Source organism: Vicugna pacos, chromosome 12, assembly GCF_048564905.1.
Source record: "Vicugna pacos chromosome 12, VicPac4, whole genome shotgun sequence".
Taxonomy (NCBI): Eukaryota; Metazoa; Chordata; class Mammalia; order Artiodactyla; family Camelidae; genus Vicugna; species Vicugna pacos.
This window is the reverse complement of record NC_132998.1, coordinates 58,830,237-58,848,469: the sequence shown is the minus strand read 5'-3', so window position 1 is coordinate 58,848,469 and position 18,233 is coordinate 58,830,237. Positions and strand designations below refer to the sequence as shown.

General features: G+C 58.7%; 1 protein-coding gene across 1 annotated transcript in view; it reads right to left on the bottom strand.

The window, feature by feature from the left end:
- Nucleotides 1-18,233, bottom strand: part of CACNA1I (calcium voltage-gated channel subunit alpha1 I) — a 126,668-nt gene that overhangs the window by 6,450 nt on the left and 101,985 nt on the right. Inside the window, exons 15-33 of the mRNA XM_072973559.1 lie at nucleotides 17,715-17,870; nucleotides 17,129-17,222; nucleotides 16,280-16,470; nucleotides 15,139-15,618; nucleotides 14,673-14,773; nucleotides 13,811-13,934; nucleotides 13,506-13,574; nucleotides 12,770-12,954; nucleotides 12,225-12,351; nucleotides 10,805-10,930; nucleotides 10,220-10,309; nucleotides 8,560-8,752; nucleotides 7,803-7,954; nucleotides 6,472-6,581; nucleotides 5,712-5,845; nucleotides 4,860-4,930; nucleotides 1,616-1,694; nucleotides 786-907; nucleotides 13-357 (exon numbers count right to left, since the gene is read on the bottom strand). Of these exons, the coding sequence (XP_072829660.1) occupies nucleotides 13-357; nucleotides 786-907; nucleotides 1,616-1,694; nucleotides 4,860-4,930; nucleotides 5,712-5,845; nucleotides 6,472-6,581; nucleotides 7,803-7,954; nucleotides 8,560-8,752; nucleotides 10,220-10,309; nucleotides 10,805-10,930; nucleotides 12,225-12,351; nucleotides 12,770-12,954; nucleotides 13,506-13,574; nucleotides 13,811-13,934; nucleotides 14,673-14,773; nucleotides 15,139-15,618; nucleotides 16,280-16,470; nucleotides 17,129-17,222; nucleotides 17,715-17,870 (2,949 nt within the window). The remainder of the gene's footprint in view (nucleotides 1-12; nucleotides 358-785; nucleotides 908-1,615; nucleotides 1,695-4,859; nucleotides 4,931-5,711; nucleotides 5,846-6,471; nucleotides 6,582-7,802; nucleotides 7,955-8,559; nucleotides 8,753-10,219; nucleotides 10,310-10,804; nucleotides 10,931-12,224; nucleotides 12,352-12,769; nucleotides 12,955-13,505; nucleotides 13,575-13,810; nucleotides 13,935-14,672; nucleotides 14,774-15,138; nucleotides 15,619-16,279; nucleotides 16,471-17,128; nucleotides 17,223-17,714; nucleotides 17,871-18,233) is intronic.

Sequence of the window (18,233 nt, the reverse complement as noted above, 5' to 3'; positions counted from 1 at the left end):
GCCCCCGCCCACCTGGGCTGGAGAATAGCAGCGTCGGCACAGGCGGCCCTCGGTGTCGCCCACGCCACCCGCCCCTCCTGGCCCTTGGCCGGGCACAGGCGCCCCCGGGGAGCTGGCAGGTGGCCGCGGGCCAGGACCCAGGCTGTGGGCCATCTCCAGCTCGAGCTCGGCATCCATCTCGGCGTCCTCCTGGGCCTCCTTGTTGCTGTCGTCCAGGTGCTTCATGAGCACGGCCACCACCACGTTGATGAGCACGAACTGGGCCGTGAGCACGAAGCTGACGAAGTACAGTGGCGACACGAACTGCAGGCTGCTCAGGCAGCTGCGCTCGTCGTGGGTGCAGTCCCGCAGCGTGTCCTGTGCCCAGCGGGGTGGGGAGGCAGGGTGAGGCCCGGAGGTCCCCGGGCCCAGGCCTCGTATCTGTCCTCCAGGAGCCCCTCCCTGCCCAGCCCAGCTAGACTGCAGGCCGGGGCCAGGGAGCCTGTGCTGGGTGATGGGCAGTGCGGCCAACGCCCGAGGGCCTGGCACCTGGAAGAGCAGTGCCTGGAGCCTCTGGCCCTGGGTGGAATCTGGTCCCCTAGCATCTGAGCACTGGTCCCGCAGCAGCATTTAGGGGCGAACAGAGAAGCTATTCTGGCCTCAACTCCACCTTACTGTGCTGCAGGGTCCCAGGCAGGTCCCTCTGCTTCTCTGTGCCCTGCAACCCCTCCCGTGGGCCTGGGAGTCCATGACTGTCAGACCTGAAACCCAGCCTGACTCTCCCTCCCCAGCCCACCCTCGAGTACCTTCATGATCCCATTCCAGTTGTCACCGGTGGAGACCTGGAAGAGCGTGAGGAAGGCCATGCCGAAGTTCTCAAAGGTGGCGTGCCGGCTCATGCCCTCGCAGGGGTTCTCATCGTTGCAGACTGGAAGGAGAGTGGGGTCAGCCCCACCCCAGGCACAGCCTGCCCTGCACTGCTGCCTCCTGGCCACATCTCAGAATCCCCACCACAACCTCAGGTGTGTGCGGACCATGCCCAGCCCACAGCTGGAGAAACTGAGGCCCAGGCAGGTGGTACACAAGCTGGGAGTCAAACTCAGGTGAGCCTGGCTCCTCCCCACACCCAGGTATCAATTCCTGCAAGAGAGGATGGGGTGGGTAAAGGCTGATGCTCAAGGGACCCTGTGTTCTGGAGCCAGCCCTGTGTAGGGCTGGGCTTGGCAGGAGCTGTGTTGCCCTCGGCCTGTGTCCTGGCCACTCTGCCTGCTGGGGCGCCACTGGCTCAGGACCGGCACCAGCAGGTGGAGCCAGAAGGGGCTTTCCCGAGAGGCTTCAGACGGCTGAGGGGACTCCAAGCTGGGGGTCCCCTGTACAGGCCTGGGTGTGCACTGGACTCAGACTAGCATCTCTCAAAAGCTCCTGTTCACACTGGGCAAGAGGTGTGGATGGCTGAGGGTTACACATCCATTCCACTGTGGGCCTGCAGCAGGGGCACCACCCCAACACAAAGACCTTGACATGACAGTTGGTGGGCAGGGGGGTCTCAGGACTCCCTGCCCTACCAAAGCCCTCCTCCAGACCTGTTCCACACACCCGCCCCCCCCCCCACAGGCCTTTTTCGGGCATCACTCACCCAGCTTCCCGAACAGCTCCACGCCCAGGGCAGCATAGATGAAGAAAAGCAGCATGAAGAGGAGGCCCAGGTTGCCCACCTGTGGGGACAGCAGGTGGGGATGGAGGGCCAGCAGGCTTCAGGCAAAGGGCCAGCCTGAGGGTCAGGGCAGCTGCAACATTTCACCCAGCTGCGTCCGTGTCTGCCCCTGCGCACGACCTCCTGCAGGGCAGGCCAGGTCCAGCACGGGGCACAGGAAAATAATAAAGCACCTGTGACACCTTTACTGTGAGCAGCCCAGTTTCAAACACTCCATATTCGTTACTCCACACAATGGCCTATGAACTCTCTTTTACCCCCATTCCTCAGATGACCAGAAATTATGTACTAAGAGATGAAGTAACTTTCCCAGGGTCACACTGTTAGTAAGTGGAAGGACTGGGGTTCAAGCCCAGCAAGCTGGCCCCAAGGTCCATGCACACAGTCACTACTCCATACACCTGTGTGTGGTTAGTACCATCCCATGGATGAATGGAGAGAGGGCGTAAAGGAAGTTGTAGCAATAAGGCCACCTCCTCCATGAAGCCTGCCTGGATTCCTTTGGGCAGAACAAGATGCAGTCTGACAGCGTGAGTATAACCAGTGTGTCCCTGTCACTGTCTCTGCTGGTCTGGGAAGTCCTTGAGAGCAGGGACATGGCTGGATTAATTCAGATCCGCTTCCTCAGGCCAGCCTGGGCCCTGGCTATAGAGAGGAATGAACACAGGAATCATGCTAGACTGTGGGCCCCAGAAGCCTCCTGCAAACCCAGCCACCCCCGTCCCACAGCTCCTGTGGGAGAAAAGCATCCGAGATTCCAACCTATTTCAAATCCAACCGTAGACTGGAGACCGCCTTTAACTTGTGTTATGGACAAGATAATGCTCAAACACGTCCTCGCCCTAGAAATGCAGTATCTCCTAGAAGCCTCAGAAGACCTGCATGAATGGAATCCGAGATGTTCACAGTAATTGCTGAAAAGTAAACCATGTTAATCACAGACTCCTAATGTTTCTCTGCTCCAGACGAGGGTTTCCTTCAGAGCTACAATCACACCAACAGTGTCTGACTAATTAAATGATGCTCTTTCATTAATGAAACAAGCACTTATGGAGCCCCTACAAGGCAAGGTGTGAGGCCCTGACAGCGAGAGGAATCAGGCATGGCCTGGGCCCTCAGCTCAGCCTCCCACCCTGTGCAGGCCCAGGTCAGAGTGTCTTCGACCTCACCTTTCCTATCAGTTCCCGCCCACAGCATTTCCGAGTCTGTGTGGCTACAGCGGCCTCCTCACTTGCCTCCAGCCTCTCCCTCCAGTCCACGCTCCTCACAGCCACCAGAGCAACCTCCTAAAAGGCAGCTCTGCTTGATGCTTCCCTTGTCTAGAACCTCCCGTGGCTCCCACTGCCCACAGGACCAAGCCCAAGTTTGCTCTCCTGGCATCGAAGACCTGTGTGATCTAGCCCTGCAGACCCCCTCCCATCCTGATCTTCCAACCTCAGACTCCAGCCACACAGAAAACAGACCTCATCTGCATATTCTGTTTCTTCTGCAGGGAAGACCCTCTCTCTCTGTCTTTGCCTAGTAAATGCTTCCTCCCCACCCCTCATAGCCCAGATCACAGGTCACCTCCTCTGAGAAGTCTTCCCTGATGCCTTCTCCCCCTGCATGCCTGAGGTAGAGCCTAGAAGGAAGGGGCTGAAGTTTCATTTTCATATCACTTTACACTAACCAAGGAGATGTCCAGGGTCAGCTGATAGATTTTGAGGGGTAATCCCCTCACCCCAGTATCACATGGTACTTGGCACATGCATCTCTTAAAGTGCTGATGTAATTGTAATCACTATCATGTGTCTCCCACTTGAGGCTGGGACCTTCTAGGCATCTCCATGTGCCCTATGCCAACTCACAGTTGGCCTGGGGAGCCACCCAAGGGTGCCCAGGGGTCAGAACAAGGGGACAAGGGGAAGGGCAAGGAGGCCAGGCAGGCTGGGGGCACACACTTGCCACCCCTATCCCCATCCTTCGCAGATTTTTACATGGCACTTCCTGTGACCCAGGTCCCGCTCAGTGCTTTATAAGCCTTAACAATTGTAAACCTCACAACATCCCTTTGAGATAAGCATTGTTATCATTCCCCACTTCATAGGCAAGAAAACTAAGGCCTGAGAAATTGAATCACACACCAGGATCTCCCCGGGGGACTAGGCTTTGGCAAGTAGGGTGGGTTGAGTCTGGGCTCCAGCCTACTTCCTGTCTGCACACCCCCACCCACCCCCAGCCCAGCACTCACCCTAATCTCCCATGTGACAAACTCCTCTGAAGGGATTTCAGCTCTCTGAATGAAGGCCCTTGCTTTCCATCCAGACCCGACATGAGCCATGTCACTTTCCCTTTGCAACAAGGCTGCTGGGAAACTCAGATCAAACTGAAGAACAGAGCTCACTAACATCCTCAGCCCAGCTGCCTGAGAAAACTAGCTTTGCTTTCACCTTCCCTGGGCCGTTAACCTTTTATCCTCATTTTTAGCGTGCTGTGTCTGTGCCTTTTACTTTAAGGTACCTGAAGCTCCTTAAGACTCGATGAGTCATAATGAATAAATAAAAGTATATGAGGCTCACCTCACAGTGAGGTGAGGCCACACTGAGGGGAGGGAGAAGGGGAGCCTGGGATGCAGAATTCCCAGGATGTGGCCCGGGCTCTACCTCCCTTCCACCCACCACTGAGATGGGGTTGGGGGTGGGGGCCTTCCTAACATCCCAGGGTTCCCACCACGGCAGGACCTCACGCTGTCCCCTCCTGGAATGTCCTATCTGTCACCTCTCCATCCGCATCACCACCTCCTCCTACCAAGCTGCCCTACAAGGTCAAGCTCAAAGCCCCCTGGTTCCCCCAGGGAGTGTCAGGATCCTCTTCTCCCTACACTGCCCTGAGGCATGTCTTCTCCACCAGACTGGTGACTCCTGAGGGAAGAATGTGAGTCCTCAGTGGGCAGCCCAGGGCTGGTGCAGAGCAGGTGTGAGCGAGCACTTGGCCAAAAAGGAAGAAAGAGGCAGAGGGGACCCTTCCCACCTCTCACAGCCCCTAGCTCACACTGCTTCTCTGGAGGCGGGACTCTGCCCTGGCTCCAGGTAGGTCCAGGGAGAAGGGCAGTGAGGGCTCGCACCCTCCAGGGCCGAGCATGACACTAGTGACAGCCAGGCGGGGCGGCCGAAGGAGCGGCTCTTACCTGGGGCAGCGCCTGCACCACGGTGTCCAGCAGGGCCCGCATCCCCGTGGCCATCTTCAGCAGCTTCAGCACTGTGGGCAAGACCCAGCGCGGCCCACTCAGCCCAGGCCAATGGGGACGGGTGTGTGCACAGGTGTGCATGGGTGTGAACGTGGAGGAAGAGTGAAGAATTTGGGGAGCATGTCAGCAAAGCGGATAGCTCTGTGATGTCGCACTACACGCACGTGGGTGCAGCTGAATGAGGGAGTTGCATGAAAACAAGTGTGCACAAGGTGGGACGTCGGTGTAAAAAGTCCAAGAGGAGGAGGGCAGGAACAGTGGGAACGGAGGGATGTGAAGTGTGCGCGTGAGCGAATAAGTCACCGTGATGAGACAACAGTGAGCGATGTGTGAGCGCCCACGTCTCTCCCCGCCCCTCCGTGTTACTGCCGAGATTCTCCACTGGGCCCCTCCCCACCTCCGAATCTGGAAGCAACAGGTGGTTCAGGGGGAAGGGCGAGCACCGAGGCAGGAGGTTTTTGAAAGAAGTAAGAGGACAGCCTTGGGGTGAGAGGGAGGCTCTTGGAGAAGGAAAGAGATTTTCAGGACGGTGTGTCGCAGCCAGTGTTGGAGAAATGCCAGTGAGGAGCCCAGTGTCTTCCCAGCTGCACTGGGTTCCCTTCAGCCCAACCTGAGGCTGGACCGCACGGGTCACGGTGTGATATGGAGGTGGGTGCAGGGTGCTGTGCAGAGCTGTCTGGATGGGAGCACATGTGTGAACACAGCGGGTGAGGGTGTGTCAGGTACAGGATGCTCCTGGCTCCTGTTCCCCCCTCCCCCGCCTGTCCCGCCTCTCCCGCTCCCGCCCCTCACCCCGGGCAATGCGCAGGACCCGCATGATGCGGATGATGGTGGGGTTGATGGGCAGTGCTGCGTTGATCTCGATCTCCTCCAGCGTGATGCCCATGACCGACAGCAGCACGATGGCCAGGTCCAGCTGGTTCCAACTGCACAGCCGGGCAGAGGAGGGCAGGAGTGAGAGGCAGGGTGAGAGGCACTCAAGTTTAGATACGCTCCAGCTGGGACGAGTCCCCCACCTCTACACCCTCCTGCCATGGCCCAGGGGGGTCCCTCACAGCCCTTTCAGACCCTACTGGTTCCAGCTCCCTTTCTGCCCACCACAGCCTCTGATCCTTCAAGCAAGAGGCTGACCAGGCTAAGCAAACACCTCTGGCCTCCTGCAGGAGGAATGGACTCTGACTCCTAGGTCTGAGTCTTGAACCAGCTGCTCTCTCTGTGTGGCCTTGAGCTAGTCCATCAGCCTCTCTGAGCCCAACTTGTTCCCTTCCTCCAGAAGGACTGGCCTGAGGGATGCCCTGCTCTGCTTGTGGGGTATGGAGGACCCACAAGAGACAAGCTGAGGAGGGCTTGGCAGAATGCCCTGCACCCATCCATTGGAGCCATAATCACTTCCTGTTCAGGATTTTAGGCAGCACCTGGGGTCCGTGGCCATCAGTGCCCAGATGTTTATTGGCTCCCCTCCTCCAGCTACTCCAGGCTTCCCCAAGGATCAGGACTGCTTCTCCATCCTGCAACCCACTCAGTGCTACCCCAGCCCAGCCCAGCTGCTCACCGGTCCTTGAAGAAGCGCCTCAGACCAAACGCCACCAGCTTCATCACAGCCTCCAGCACAAAGACAGTGGTGAACATGTAGTTGCAGTACTTGAGGGCTGTCTCCAGGGACTGCAGGGGCAAAGAGGAGAATGATCCAAGCCCTATGACCTGGTGCCCACTTTCCTCCGGTCAGAAAATCTCTACCTTTTAAGGGGAGAATTTACTCCATTCACATTGACTATAATGATTTATGTATCTGCTTTTATTCCTTCCTTCTTAACTATTTATTTTACATTGCTGTTTCCTTTCCCTGTTTCTGCTGGTTTGGTCCAACTGCCCTTCTTTGGAGGCAGTATGGGGCAGTGGTTAAGGGTAATGGTTAAGAGACAGGCTGCCTAGATTTGAGTCCAGGCTCAGCACTTACTCTTCGTTCACTGTGTGACCTTGGGCAAGTCACTTGACCTCTCTGAGACTTAATTTTCCAATCTATGATTTGGGAATGATAATAGTACCTACCTCAGAAAGTTGCTATAAAAATTAAATGAAGTAATAGCCCAAGGCCAGACAGAACAAGTACTTGGTAAATGTGAGCTATTATTATTCCATTTCTTCATGTTAATTTAGAAGTTCTATAATTACTGTTCCATTCTGCCAAGGTTGCCTTCCTTTTCCCCGCACTCCTAATATTCCTCTGCTACCATTTAAAATAAGATACTAATTCGTCATTGAGAGGCTCTGCTCCCCCTTCTTTCCGCCCCTACTCTCGGAAGACTTGCCCCTACACACCCCTCAAGTGCCCCTCACGCACACTACCTGCAACTAGCTGGGAACTGGTCACCCTCTCCTGCGCCAGTGTTTGACCCCAGTGGTCCTGCCCCTCTCCCAGGCAGCGGTGGAGCCACATGGCAGGCCTTGAATGCAAATCAAGCTCCAGTCCGGCCACCACTACCCACTGCCTGAGTAACCTGGGCAGTGCATTTTATCTCTCTGCGCCTTGGTTTCTTCCTCTACAAAATCTGGAGAAAGCCCTCCCCAGTGAACACCTTAGTGTTGCTGCAAGGATTAGAGAACTGATGCCTGCAGCGTGCCCTGCAAAAAGTCACACTGAACACCCCGCAGCCACTGTCACTCACATTCAAGGCTGGGCCCAAACGTCACCCCCCTGCCCCCTGCTCAGCAGGACAGTGACCTTCCCCTTTCACTCACCTGTCCTGCCAGGCCCAGGGCTTCCTGAGTATAAGGCCTACATGGGAGGGTGCTCAGACCCTGCCCCACCCCGTCCCCGGTGTGGGGTCCTGCCAAGGACCCAACCCTGCCACGTGACCTGTGGCGGGGCCAGGCTGGGCTCACCGTGGGCTGGTTGTAGTGCTCCAGGGACATGGTGACCACATTGAGGCAGATGATGAAGGTGATGAAGATGTCCAGGTAGTGGCTGGTGCACATGGAGTGGATGAGCAGCCGAGTGGGACAGTAGGTGGCATAGTAGGGCAGCCGCTGGGCCTCTGCAGGGGGTGTGGGGTTGGGAGGTGGCGGGCACAGACCACAGAAGGTCAGGCCAAGGGAGGGACAGGGCACACGGAGGGAGAGGTGGAGGGAGAAGGCACAGGGGAGTGATGCGGGTCCTCCCAAGGCCCTGGGAGTCAGTCTCCTCCACCCAGCCAGGGTGCGTCGAGGGAAGGGGGCAGGACGTGAGGGAGAGTGGCAAAGAGGGACACTGACTCTCCCCATCTACCCAAGATGTGCCCATGTGTGGGCTCCGGGTCTGCTGGCGGCAGGACAGGGGTCCCACAGCTCAGGGCTGGGCCTCTAGGCTCTGCCTTTGCCCTCTGCCTGGACTGAGCTGCCAGGGCCTCATTCAGGTGGGCAGTGGGGTCATGGTCTCACTCTGGATGGACACCAATAGGGGTCAGGTCACCGGGACAGGCCGATATTGGGGGAAGGGCAAGGCCAGGGGCACAGGTCCCTTCCAGCTCCAAAGGCCCCGAGGCTGGGGTCAGGCCCAGGCTCAGCCCCTGCACCCCAGAGGGCCAGCGGCAGCGGGCAGAGGAGCCCTGGGGCCTGGACTCAGAGAGGGGGTGGGGGGCCCCACTCTGTGTCCCCCACTCACTCCGGCGCTTCTTCTCCAGGCGCCGCAGCCGCTTCTCCTCGCGCCGCCGCGCCTCCTCCGCCTCCTGGTGCTGCCGGCACTTGTGGAAGTTCTCCACCACGACGCCCACGAACATGTTGAGCACAAAGAAGCTGACGATGAGCAGGAAGGAGATGAAGTAGAGCAGCATCCAGGGGTTGTGGTTGGGCACGGGCTGCGGGGAGCCAGACGGGGCTGAGGCAGGCGGGTCGGCACCGCGGGGCCTGCCACAGCGGGCACCCCACCTCGCCCAGCGTCTGCGCAGAGCGGGTACCAATGGCAGCCTCCTAGGAGGCTGTGAGGTTTGGAGGTAGGATGTGCCCCTCCTGAGCACAAGAAAGGTGCTCAGCAAAGAGAGCCCTCCCCTTCCCTGCCACCTGGACACACGTCCATCCGTCTTCTTCCGCTCACTCGCCCATCCATCCACTTATTCATCCATTCACTGATCGTCCACCTATTTATCCACCCATCCATCCATCTGTCCATCCATTCATCCAGCCACTCACTTACTCATTTATCTACCCATCCATCCATTCCTCATCTATCCATTTACCACCCACCCATCTACTTATTCATCCATCTAGAAACAAGGCAGGAAACAAAGCAGCCAGCAGAGGAGAGAGCACAGCCCTGGTGGAGTCCAAGTGTGTGTATGTGTGTGTACATCTATGTGTGTGTCTGTGCGTGCGTGTGTGTGTGTGTGTTGGTGGACGTGGTGGGCAGGAGGGGTGTACAGACAAAGAAGTGGAGGAGGATGTCTCTAAGCATTCTCATTCCCCGACATCTCCATCCTCCACTTCCACCTCCAGCTCGAGTTGGGTGAGGCCCATGAAGCCAAGAGCCTGAGGTCAGCTACAGGCCTAGAAGTTACCTTCAGGCCTGATTCCTTCAGTGAGTGGGCCTTGCTGTGACCTAGAGTATCTCCCTACTGGAATGACCCTGACTGCTGACCCTGGTCAGCCACATGTCTTGTCTAAAGTCCCCACCCAGCCCGAGAGGGGACCCCTGCTCTCAGGGAGATCTTGGGAGTGAGGGCTCAGGCCTCCTCTCAGGCCCAGCCTCCTCCCTGACCCCTTCCACCCTGGCACCCCAAACCCATCCTCACCCAGCAGCCCCCAGGAAGCTCCCACAAGCTAACGTGGCTGTAACGCCTTCACTGACTCCCACGGCCCTCAGATATACTCCAGCCCCAGCTGCACGCACAGGTCTTCCTAACTTTCCCGCCCTGCTTACCTCCCGCACCCACCTCCTGCCACTCTCCTTCCACTTTCTACCCTGACCCTCGACTCTCGACTCCCTGAACATGTCACTGTCCCGCCCCAAGCCTGCACGTGCTATCCCTCGCAGCTGGCTCGGCCCCTCTCCTCCTCCGACACTAGGTTCTCCACCCACAGGCTGTGCAGCCCTCCAAGCACAGCCAGCTTGCAGAGCCGGGTTTGTTGAAGCAAATGGCACAGTGACTTATGCTAGCCAGAGAGCAGCCCTAATGGTGGAGGATACAGGCCAGGCGGGGAAGGGGTGGGCTGTGGTTGACAGTGGGAGACGCTGGGGTTTCCTGACACCAGCTTCAGACCCCTAGGCCCCAAAGACTCCGTGTCCTGCCCCCTCTGCCCTGGCTGGACTTGACCTCAGCCACGCCCACCTGCTGGTCCACAGCGACAGCATCCAGTCCATTGTACATGATGTTCACCCAGCCATCCTTGGAGGCCAGGACAAAGAGGGACATCAGGGCCTGGAAGACACAGGAGGAAAGGGGACAGGGGTGGTGAGGGCAGGCAATGCAGGCTACATCTGCCCCTCCTCACCATTTTTATGCTTTTGGGTGGCAGAGGGACCAAGAGGCCTTCCCCACGTTGAGGGCAGAGCTGGAAACCGAGGTCAGTACAGTAAGTAGCAGAAGCAGGATTCACACCAGGTCTGGCTGACTCCAAAACTCCTATCAAGGTCCGCTGAGTGGAAGGTAGGGACTAGGAACCAATCCCCACTGAAGCACTTACTAAGAGCCAGGCACCTGCTGGACACTCAGCAATCAGGGTCTTAAGCCTCATGCTACCTGTAAGGTGAGTTCTGCCCATTTTGCAGAAGAGGAAACCAAGGCTTGGAAAGCAGAAGTCCTGGCAGGGCAGGACTGGAGGCTGGTCTGTAATCCCAGGGCTGTTGGCACCAAAAAGCCATCACCTCTACCCACCGGGGATGGGTCAGGTCAAGGGTTGGTGGGGGTGCTCACCTGGCCCAGATTGTCGAAGTTGTACTTGTGATGGACCCAGCGGTAGTTGGCAGCCACGCAGTCGGAACGGTTGGTGATGTTGCGGGTGTCTACACCCAGACAGTGGTAGAACTTGCCCTTGAAGAGCTAGCGGGTAGGGACACAGGATTAGTGACTGTCCTGCCAATGTTCCCAGAGGGTGGGGGTGGGTTGCACATCAGAAGAGGGACCCGCCCTCCGGGGGCACTTCCTCTGTGCACGGCCTGAGCCAAGCACTGGACCACACCATCCCTCCATGTCCCCAGTGTGAGGTGGGGCTACTCTCATCCTGTCTCGGTGAGGAGACTGAGAGCCAGGAGTGTAAGGTAATTTTCCCAAAGTCATTCGAGGTTTAGGAGGTGGCAGAGGCAAGGTTCACACTCTGGTCTGTCTGACGCCTAGCTCTTCCTCAGACCCTGGAGACCAGACCCCAGTACCCACACTGGGGATTTGGGCAGGGACTCCACGCGAGAGTGCTGCCTGCGGGCCCCAAGGGGGAGAGAAAGAGAAGTACAGAGACTCTTTCTAGGGACCCAAGCCCTCTCCATGTCAACTGCCTGGAAGGGCAGGGTCACTGTTCACACCGGATCCACACCAAGCCCCTCCTGCCCAAGCAGCTGTGCTGTGAACCTCTCAGCAACCCCAAAGGACACCTGCGCACAGGGCTCCTGCAAAGCTGCAGCCCCAAACACAGGGCCAGGTGGGGAGCCTGGGAGCCTCCGAGTAGGGCTCAGACCCTCAGGAAACAGGGTCTCAGCAGCAGCTCAGACCCCAGGAGGCCCAGGACATTCCCACTGTCCCAACACGCACTTTGTGATCTGCCCCTTCCTATTCCTGTGCTGACCTCCAAACCAAAATCTGAGTCAGTTCAAGGCCCTGCGTGGGTCAGAGACCCTCCATGGCCTTGACCCCAGAGTAGCCAAGCCCAACTCCTTAGCTGCCATTCCAGGTCTCTCCCCACTCGGCCCAGCTCATCTCTCTACACCCACTATAGCTCCAAGTTCTCTCCCCAAACATGCCTTGCTTGGTCACACCTCCCTACAGGTGCCCATCTGCCCCTGAAACACCTTCCCCCCATGGTGACTTGCCCAAATCACCTGTCCTTCAAGGCCCAGTGCAAAGGCCCCTCCTTCAGGCTGTTTTCTCCATTGTTCCCAGACCAGACCTGTGTTCCTGCACACCTTGGACCCCTGGGATCCCATTTACCCAGACTGCCCTGCGCTCAGCCACTGGGGCCGTGTCTGTCTCCCTCCCTGGAAGGGGAGCTCACTGCTGGCAGGGACCATGGCTGCTCCACCAGGACCACCTGGCACAAAGTCGGGAGAGTTGGGCAGGAGTGTGGAGCCCCTTCCCCGACCACAGAGCCCCCCGCCCCTGCCTGCCCAGCCTGGGTACCCCTCACCTGCACCCCCAAAATGCCAAAGATAATGAAGAAGGCACAGCAAATGAGGACGATGTTGCCGATGGGCTTGAGGGAGGAGATGAGTGTCTCTACCACCAGCTTCAGGCCAGGTGCCCGGCTGATGACACTGCAGGCAGAGAGGGGCCAAGGGCACTGTTAGCCCTTAGCCAGGCCTGGAGACACCCCTCCTTGGCCCAGAGTCACCAGGGCAGAGGACACCAGGCCCCAGATCTATACACAAAGCAAGATGCTGTGCTTTCACCCCATCCCCTTAGGATCCACATCACACCCTCCTCTAGACACCAAGGCCCAGAGGTGGCAGTGAGCCACCCAAGGACACAGGGAGACTGGAGGCCACCTTCAGACCCTGCCTTCCAGCACTTGTTTCAGGCTCCTCCCCCAGGACGAGGGCCCACCCCTCTGGTGCTTGGCGCCTGCTACGAGGACAGAGCCGGGTGGAGGGCCGGAATGAGGGGTCCACTGAGACTCTGGGGGCTTCCTTGGACAGTGCAAGGATTCCCCCACTCATGGGGCAGGGTCGTCACCGCAGAGGTCGTAGGGTGCGCAGGAGCCGCAGGACTCGGAGGACCCCCAAGATCTTGGCTCCCCCAGCCGAGGCGACTGACACCACGATGTCAATGATTGACACGAAGACGAGGAAGCCATCCAGCACATTCCAGCTGCTGCGCAAGTACGCCTGCTCCCCGAAGTACAGGCCCAGTGAGACCACCTGGGGGAGGGGCAATGGGAGGGGTCAGCCGGACTCCGCCATGGGGTGGGGCGAGGTCAGGTGGGTGAGGGACAGAGTCAGGTAGGTTTCAGGCAGTGGGGAGCGCGTGGGCAGTAGCAGGCTCCTGCCCAGCCACCCCCTCTGAAGGTGGCTTATAGGTACGTCTCCACCTATCTAAGGAGCCAATCCCTGAAGCACAGGCCCACAACTGCCCCGTTGCCTTCTCCCTGCATATCTGGCAAACCCAATTTGAAGCCATGCACTCTGGGACGCATCATAGATGGAGCCTTCCCCCAGTGCCCCAACCTCCAGGAGCTTCCTCTGCTACACTGGAAGTGGGTTGTGGGCTGTTGGAGAGTGGGGACTGCCCCCACTCCCCGCTCCAAGTAGCCCAACCCAGCTGCTGGCACCAAGTAGGGGTAGGCCTCCAAGGCCACCTGTGGAATTCTGCTGAGGGGCAGGTGAGTGACAAGCTGAAGGGGGCCGGGGCCTGGGCCAGGGCCTGGAGCCCTGGACAATGGTTGGGAGAGGTCCCAGGTGAAGCCAGGTACCTTTAGTGTCATCTCGCCCACGAAGATGGCTGTGAAGATGTAGTTGGACACAGTGAGGAAGATGCGTTCCTGAAAGAGCCGGGGGATACCATGGGCCCAGGGGCATCCCGGAGAGACTGCCCCTTCACAGGCTAAGGAGGCAGACCCCGCCCCCGATCCAAGCTCCCTGCCACACCTCCCAACCTGGCATTCGGCCTCGCTGAGCCCTCCAAGCCCTTCAGCCCTGCACACTGTCCCACAGCAGGCCCTGGTGGCCTGCCCCTCTGCCTCGTCCCTTGCATGGCCGGAAGTCCCCAGCCACTCACAGTGCTGCCGGCCTCAATCTGGGGCCGCTCCAGGGCAATGGTAATGCAATTGAGGAAGATGAAGGCCAAGACAACGTAGTCAAAGAGCCTGTGGGCGATGATGGTCTGACACAGGACCCGGAACCTGGGCAGGGAGGGCAGGAGGCCATGCGAGTGTCGGTTTGCCCCTCACCCTGCCCAGGAGAAAGGCAGAAGGCCCAAGCACATGGGGGCCAGGATGGCCTAGAGGAAGCTGACCCTTCTATTCTCCTCTGGCCACACAACAGGTGGAGACTTCATATCTGCTCAGGATGCCCACCTGAAGCCACTTCCACTGACCACACTGCAAACTTCTGGCACCACAGGATGATGGGCACCCACCTACCCCTGGCTCTCAAGGCTTTCCAAACACTGGCCTGAATCCCTGCGCCTTGTCCTCCAGCCGCATGGACACATGTTACCTGATACCCTCAGCTTCTGCCCTCAGGTCTTCCCTTGGGCTGTGCCCTCTACCTGGACCAGCCTCCAATTCTTCACAACCCCATCTTCATCTACAGAACTTTGTCTGCCTTCAAAGTCCAGCACAAAGGCCTCCTCCCCAAGGAAGCCTTAGGATGCCTGCCTCCAGATGGAAGCACCCCAAGTTACTAAAGATTTGTTCAACCTGGTGCCCAGCACAGGGATGGCCTAGAGTAGAGGAGATGCCCAGGAAAGCCCCCACATGAACACCACCCTCCTCTGCAGACCCTCCACTACAAGGCCACGGGAGTCCTCTGGGTTGTGGGGAACTCCCCAGTGTCCTTACTTGGCTTGGCAGAAATCTCTCCCTCCCAGACGTGTCAACCCCCTACTCTAACCTCATCCCAAGCCTGGCCCTGCCCACCTGTTCTCCGGGGAGAAGAGGTAGACAGACCAGTCTTCACGGACTTCGCACCAGTCAGGCTTGTAGACGTCAATCATCTTGCGGACACGGAAGCACAGAGTCTGGCAAGGGAAGGACGGAGTGCAGGCGCGTCAGCGCGGCCCAGAGCTACTCATCTCCGCCCACCCTGGCCATCTAGCAAAATGGGGCCACTGGATGACCTCCGAGCTCTCCCATCAATCCAGAACCCTCGCCCCCTCCAGGGGAGGCAGGGAGAGTTTTTCTCCCCTGGGCGCGCCCAGCTCAGAGGTGGGCAGTTGTGGCCCCCTGCTCACCCACTTGAAGCCCTCTTCCCTCTTGGCCTTGCCCCCTTAGGGCGGGGCCTGGTCGGGCCCTCCCACTCCAGCCCCGCCCCCTCGCACCCTTCCCGCTTCTGTCCGATCTTCTCGTGGGCCCCTCGGCCGGCCCTAGAGCCCCGCGCACTCACGTAGTCCATCTCCTCCTCATCCTCCCCGCGATCCCGGCGGTCGTCCATCTTGGTGAAGACATCCTTGGCGATGCCGGGCATCCTCCCATTGCAGTCCTCGTGCCCGGGGGCCGGGCCTGCAGCCCTCCAAGCCGCCCGGGGGTGTGTGCCCACGGTGGGTACCAGCTCGGCCAGGTCCACCGAGTCTCTGGTGTCAAGGGACAGCGTCCGGCGGTGGTGGCGGTGACGGTGCGCCGGATGGGGACCATGATGCGCGTGGTGCGCGTGCGGGACGTGGAGGGGCGCGGCCCGCGGCGGCCCCTCTTCCCGGGCACCCTCGCAGCCCCGGGAGGTGCCGCCGCCGACGCCACGCTCCGCGGAGAGCAGGGACTCGTGCTCCGCCGACGGTGGCTTGTGCTTGAGGCTGTTCCAGCTGGAGCGGCGGCTGGCCCAGGCCCCACTGCGGCCCCACGGCCCGTAGTAGGAGCTCCGAGAGCTGGACTGGGAGGAAGCCCGGGACTCCGGTCAGCCCCATCACACACACCCATGGTTGTGACTAACACCCTGCACACCCGCTGAGGCCCAGTGAGGGCCACCCACCCGTCTAATGGGTGACGGAACAGGCTGGACCTCAGGGGTCTTCTCCCTGTCCTGCCTCTCACTCTAGCCACATCTAGGGACATGAGGGCACCTCCACCCTGTGGCTATGTCCCTTCCTGCCACTTCACTTCTCTTGAGAAAGGTACAGCAAGTTAGGGCATCTGCCCATTTTGCAGGAAAGGAAACTGAGGCTCAAAGAAGGGCTGTAACTTGTTCACAGTTACAAAGGTTGGCAGTGGCAGAGGCCAGATTCAAGCTCAGGTCTGCACCACCTCAAAGCCCAACTCTTTACCCTACACATTGCTGCTGAGACAAAAACCCAGTTCCCTACACCAGATCCACTGGCACTGCTCATTCTTTCTTTCCTTGTTGCCAAGTCCTGCTCGATCCCTGGGCATCCAGGAATGCAACAGACATGGTCCCTGCCTGGTTCTGGCTAGACAGTCTGGTGCCCTAAGCCTAGGCACCAGTCTGGGGCTGAACTGGCAGGCATTTCTCCCCAAGGTCCCTCAGCACACAACCAGCAGGGAGCAACCAGGCAGAGCACCCCACAAGGACTCACCAGGGAGCGCTGGTCGTAGCTCACCCTCCCCAGTGACATGACACTGCTCTTGCGTGAGTCCAGGGCCATTAGCACGGGGTCTGGCTGCACTGAGAAGCGAGGGGCAGATGCTGCAGCCAGATGTCCACCCAGGGGGAGATTGGGGTCCAGGTGCCCATTGGGAGTCATGGGGACTGGGCAGAGCTTGGGATCTGGGGGCGGGGGTGGGTGAAATACAGAGGGAGGGGCAGACAGAAGGACAGAACAAGAGCAAAAGAAGCCATGAGAAAAAGAAACAGACATGGACAGTAAGAGAAATTAAGAGTTTTTCTGGAGAGACTTCCTCCACCAGGAAGTCTTCCCGGTTGGACGTCATCACGTGTGCCTCCCCTCTGCCCCAACTGCAAGGCTCTCAGCTTTATCTCTGGATGAGTGGATCCCTTGCCTGCTGTGTTCAGGGCCAGCTCATGAGAACCTCACTCTGTGGCCACTGCAGGAAGCAGGCAGATACTGTCCAGCCTGGCTACCAAGAAGGACACTGCATGGGTTGGGGAAGTTTGTTCCAAGCTGCCCAGAGGTGCTAAACAGAACCCAGGCATCCTGAGGCTGAAGGCTCTTCCCAACAGGCCATGCTGTGTGGAGGGGTGGGCTGCAGCTACCCCTGTGGCTAGAATTCAGGAGAGCCATGAATGTTACTAGACTTTTTGAGATTTAGCATTTCTTTCAATAATAAGTGTAAATAAGAAGCCACAGAGAATTAGCTGTCCCCGAACCTTGGCTTGAGGGGAAACCAGATGCTGTGCCCTTTGCCCACCTAGATCTCAGGGGAAGAGTCCTGGCCTCCTAGGTGACAAGTGGAGGTCTGTTTACCTCCGCCGCCGTCCAGGCCCTCTTGGAGCTTGTCAAACTCCTCCATGTTGGATGAACTCTGGTCCTCGTCCGAGTACGAGCGATTGGCGTCGCCCTGGGAGACGGTCCCTCACATTGGAACAAAAGTCAGCTAAGCCCTTCCCTCCCTCCTGAATTTTTCAGTGGGTGTTTTCACCCTCCCCCCATTTCATAGATAGGGAAACTGAGGCTCAAAAAAGGGAAGTGAGAAGCTAACGAGGATCTGGGCCACAAGCCCACATCTGCCTGACTGTAAGTATCCCCAAAGCCTCATAAAAGGGAGGAGCCGTGATCCAGAATCCCAGATCTTGGAGATTTTAGAATCTCAGAGGTGGAGAGGCCTAGTCCTGCACGCCTGGGAAAAAGGCAGGGATCCTAGATGCAGCCTCCATTTGCACATTTCCTGTGATGGAGAGTTCACTGCCTCTACTGCCTCATGGGCAAGCCCCTCCTCTGGAGACCCAATGCCTGCTAGATGTTTGACTCACAAATCTCCCCCATCCAGATCCCCCCACCCAGTCTCGTGCAGGCCCCAAAAGAGTGCATCTTCCACCAGGGCCACAGTCACCTCTGCCTGGAAGCCCTCCACCAGGATGGCCACCAGCAGGTTGAAGAGCACATAGTTGCCAAAGGTCATGAGGGCAACAAAGTAGAGGGAGGCCCAGGGGGAGGTGGAGGCCATGCCATTGTAGAGGACGACGTTCCAGTCCTCCTGGGTGAGGATCTGTGGGGGAACGGGGAACAAGGGCTCAGCCCAAGAGAGCCCCAGGCCCCAGCCCAGCCCACCGGGTGGACTAGCTTCAGGCGTGCTGCAGCCCATGCACACCTACAGCACCCTGTCACATGTGCTTGGGCATACCCCGGGTCCTCGCATATCATGGCCCTAGCTAGGGGCATAGCCGCAGACCCGTGTGTGCGCACACACACACACACACACACACATGATCTTCCTGCTGTCTGTCTGCCCACACCCTCAAGGCCTGCATCACACACTCCTGCCCTGCACTCACTCCCGGCGGACTGGTGCTCCATCCTGACTGCTCCCACAACCCCATCCTCTCAGCAGCCAGGGCACAAGCCACCCCCG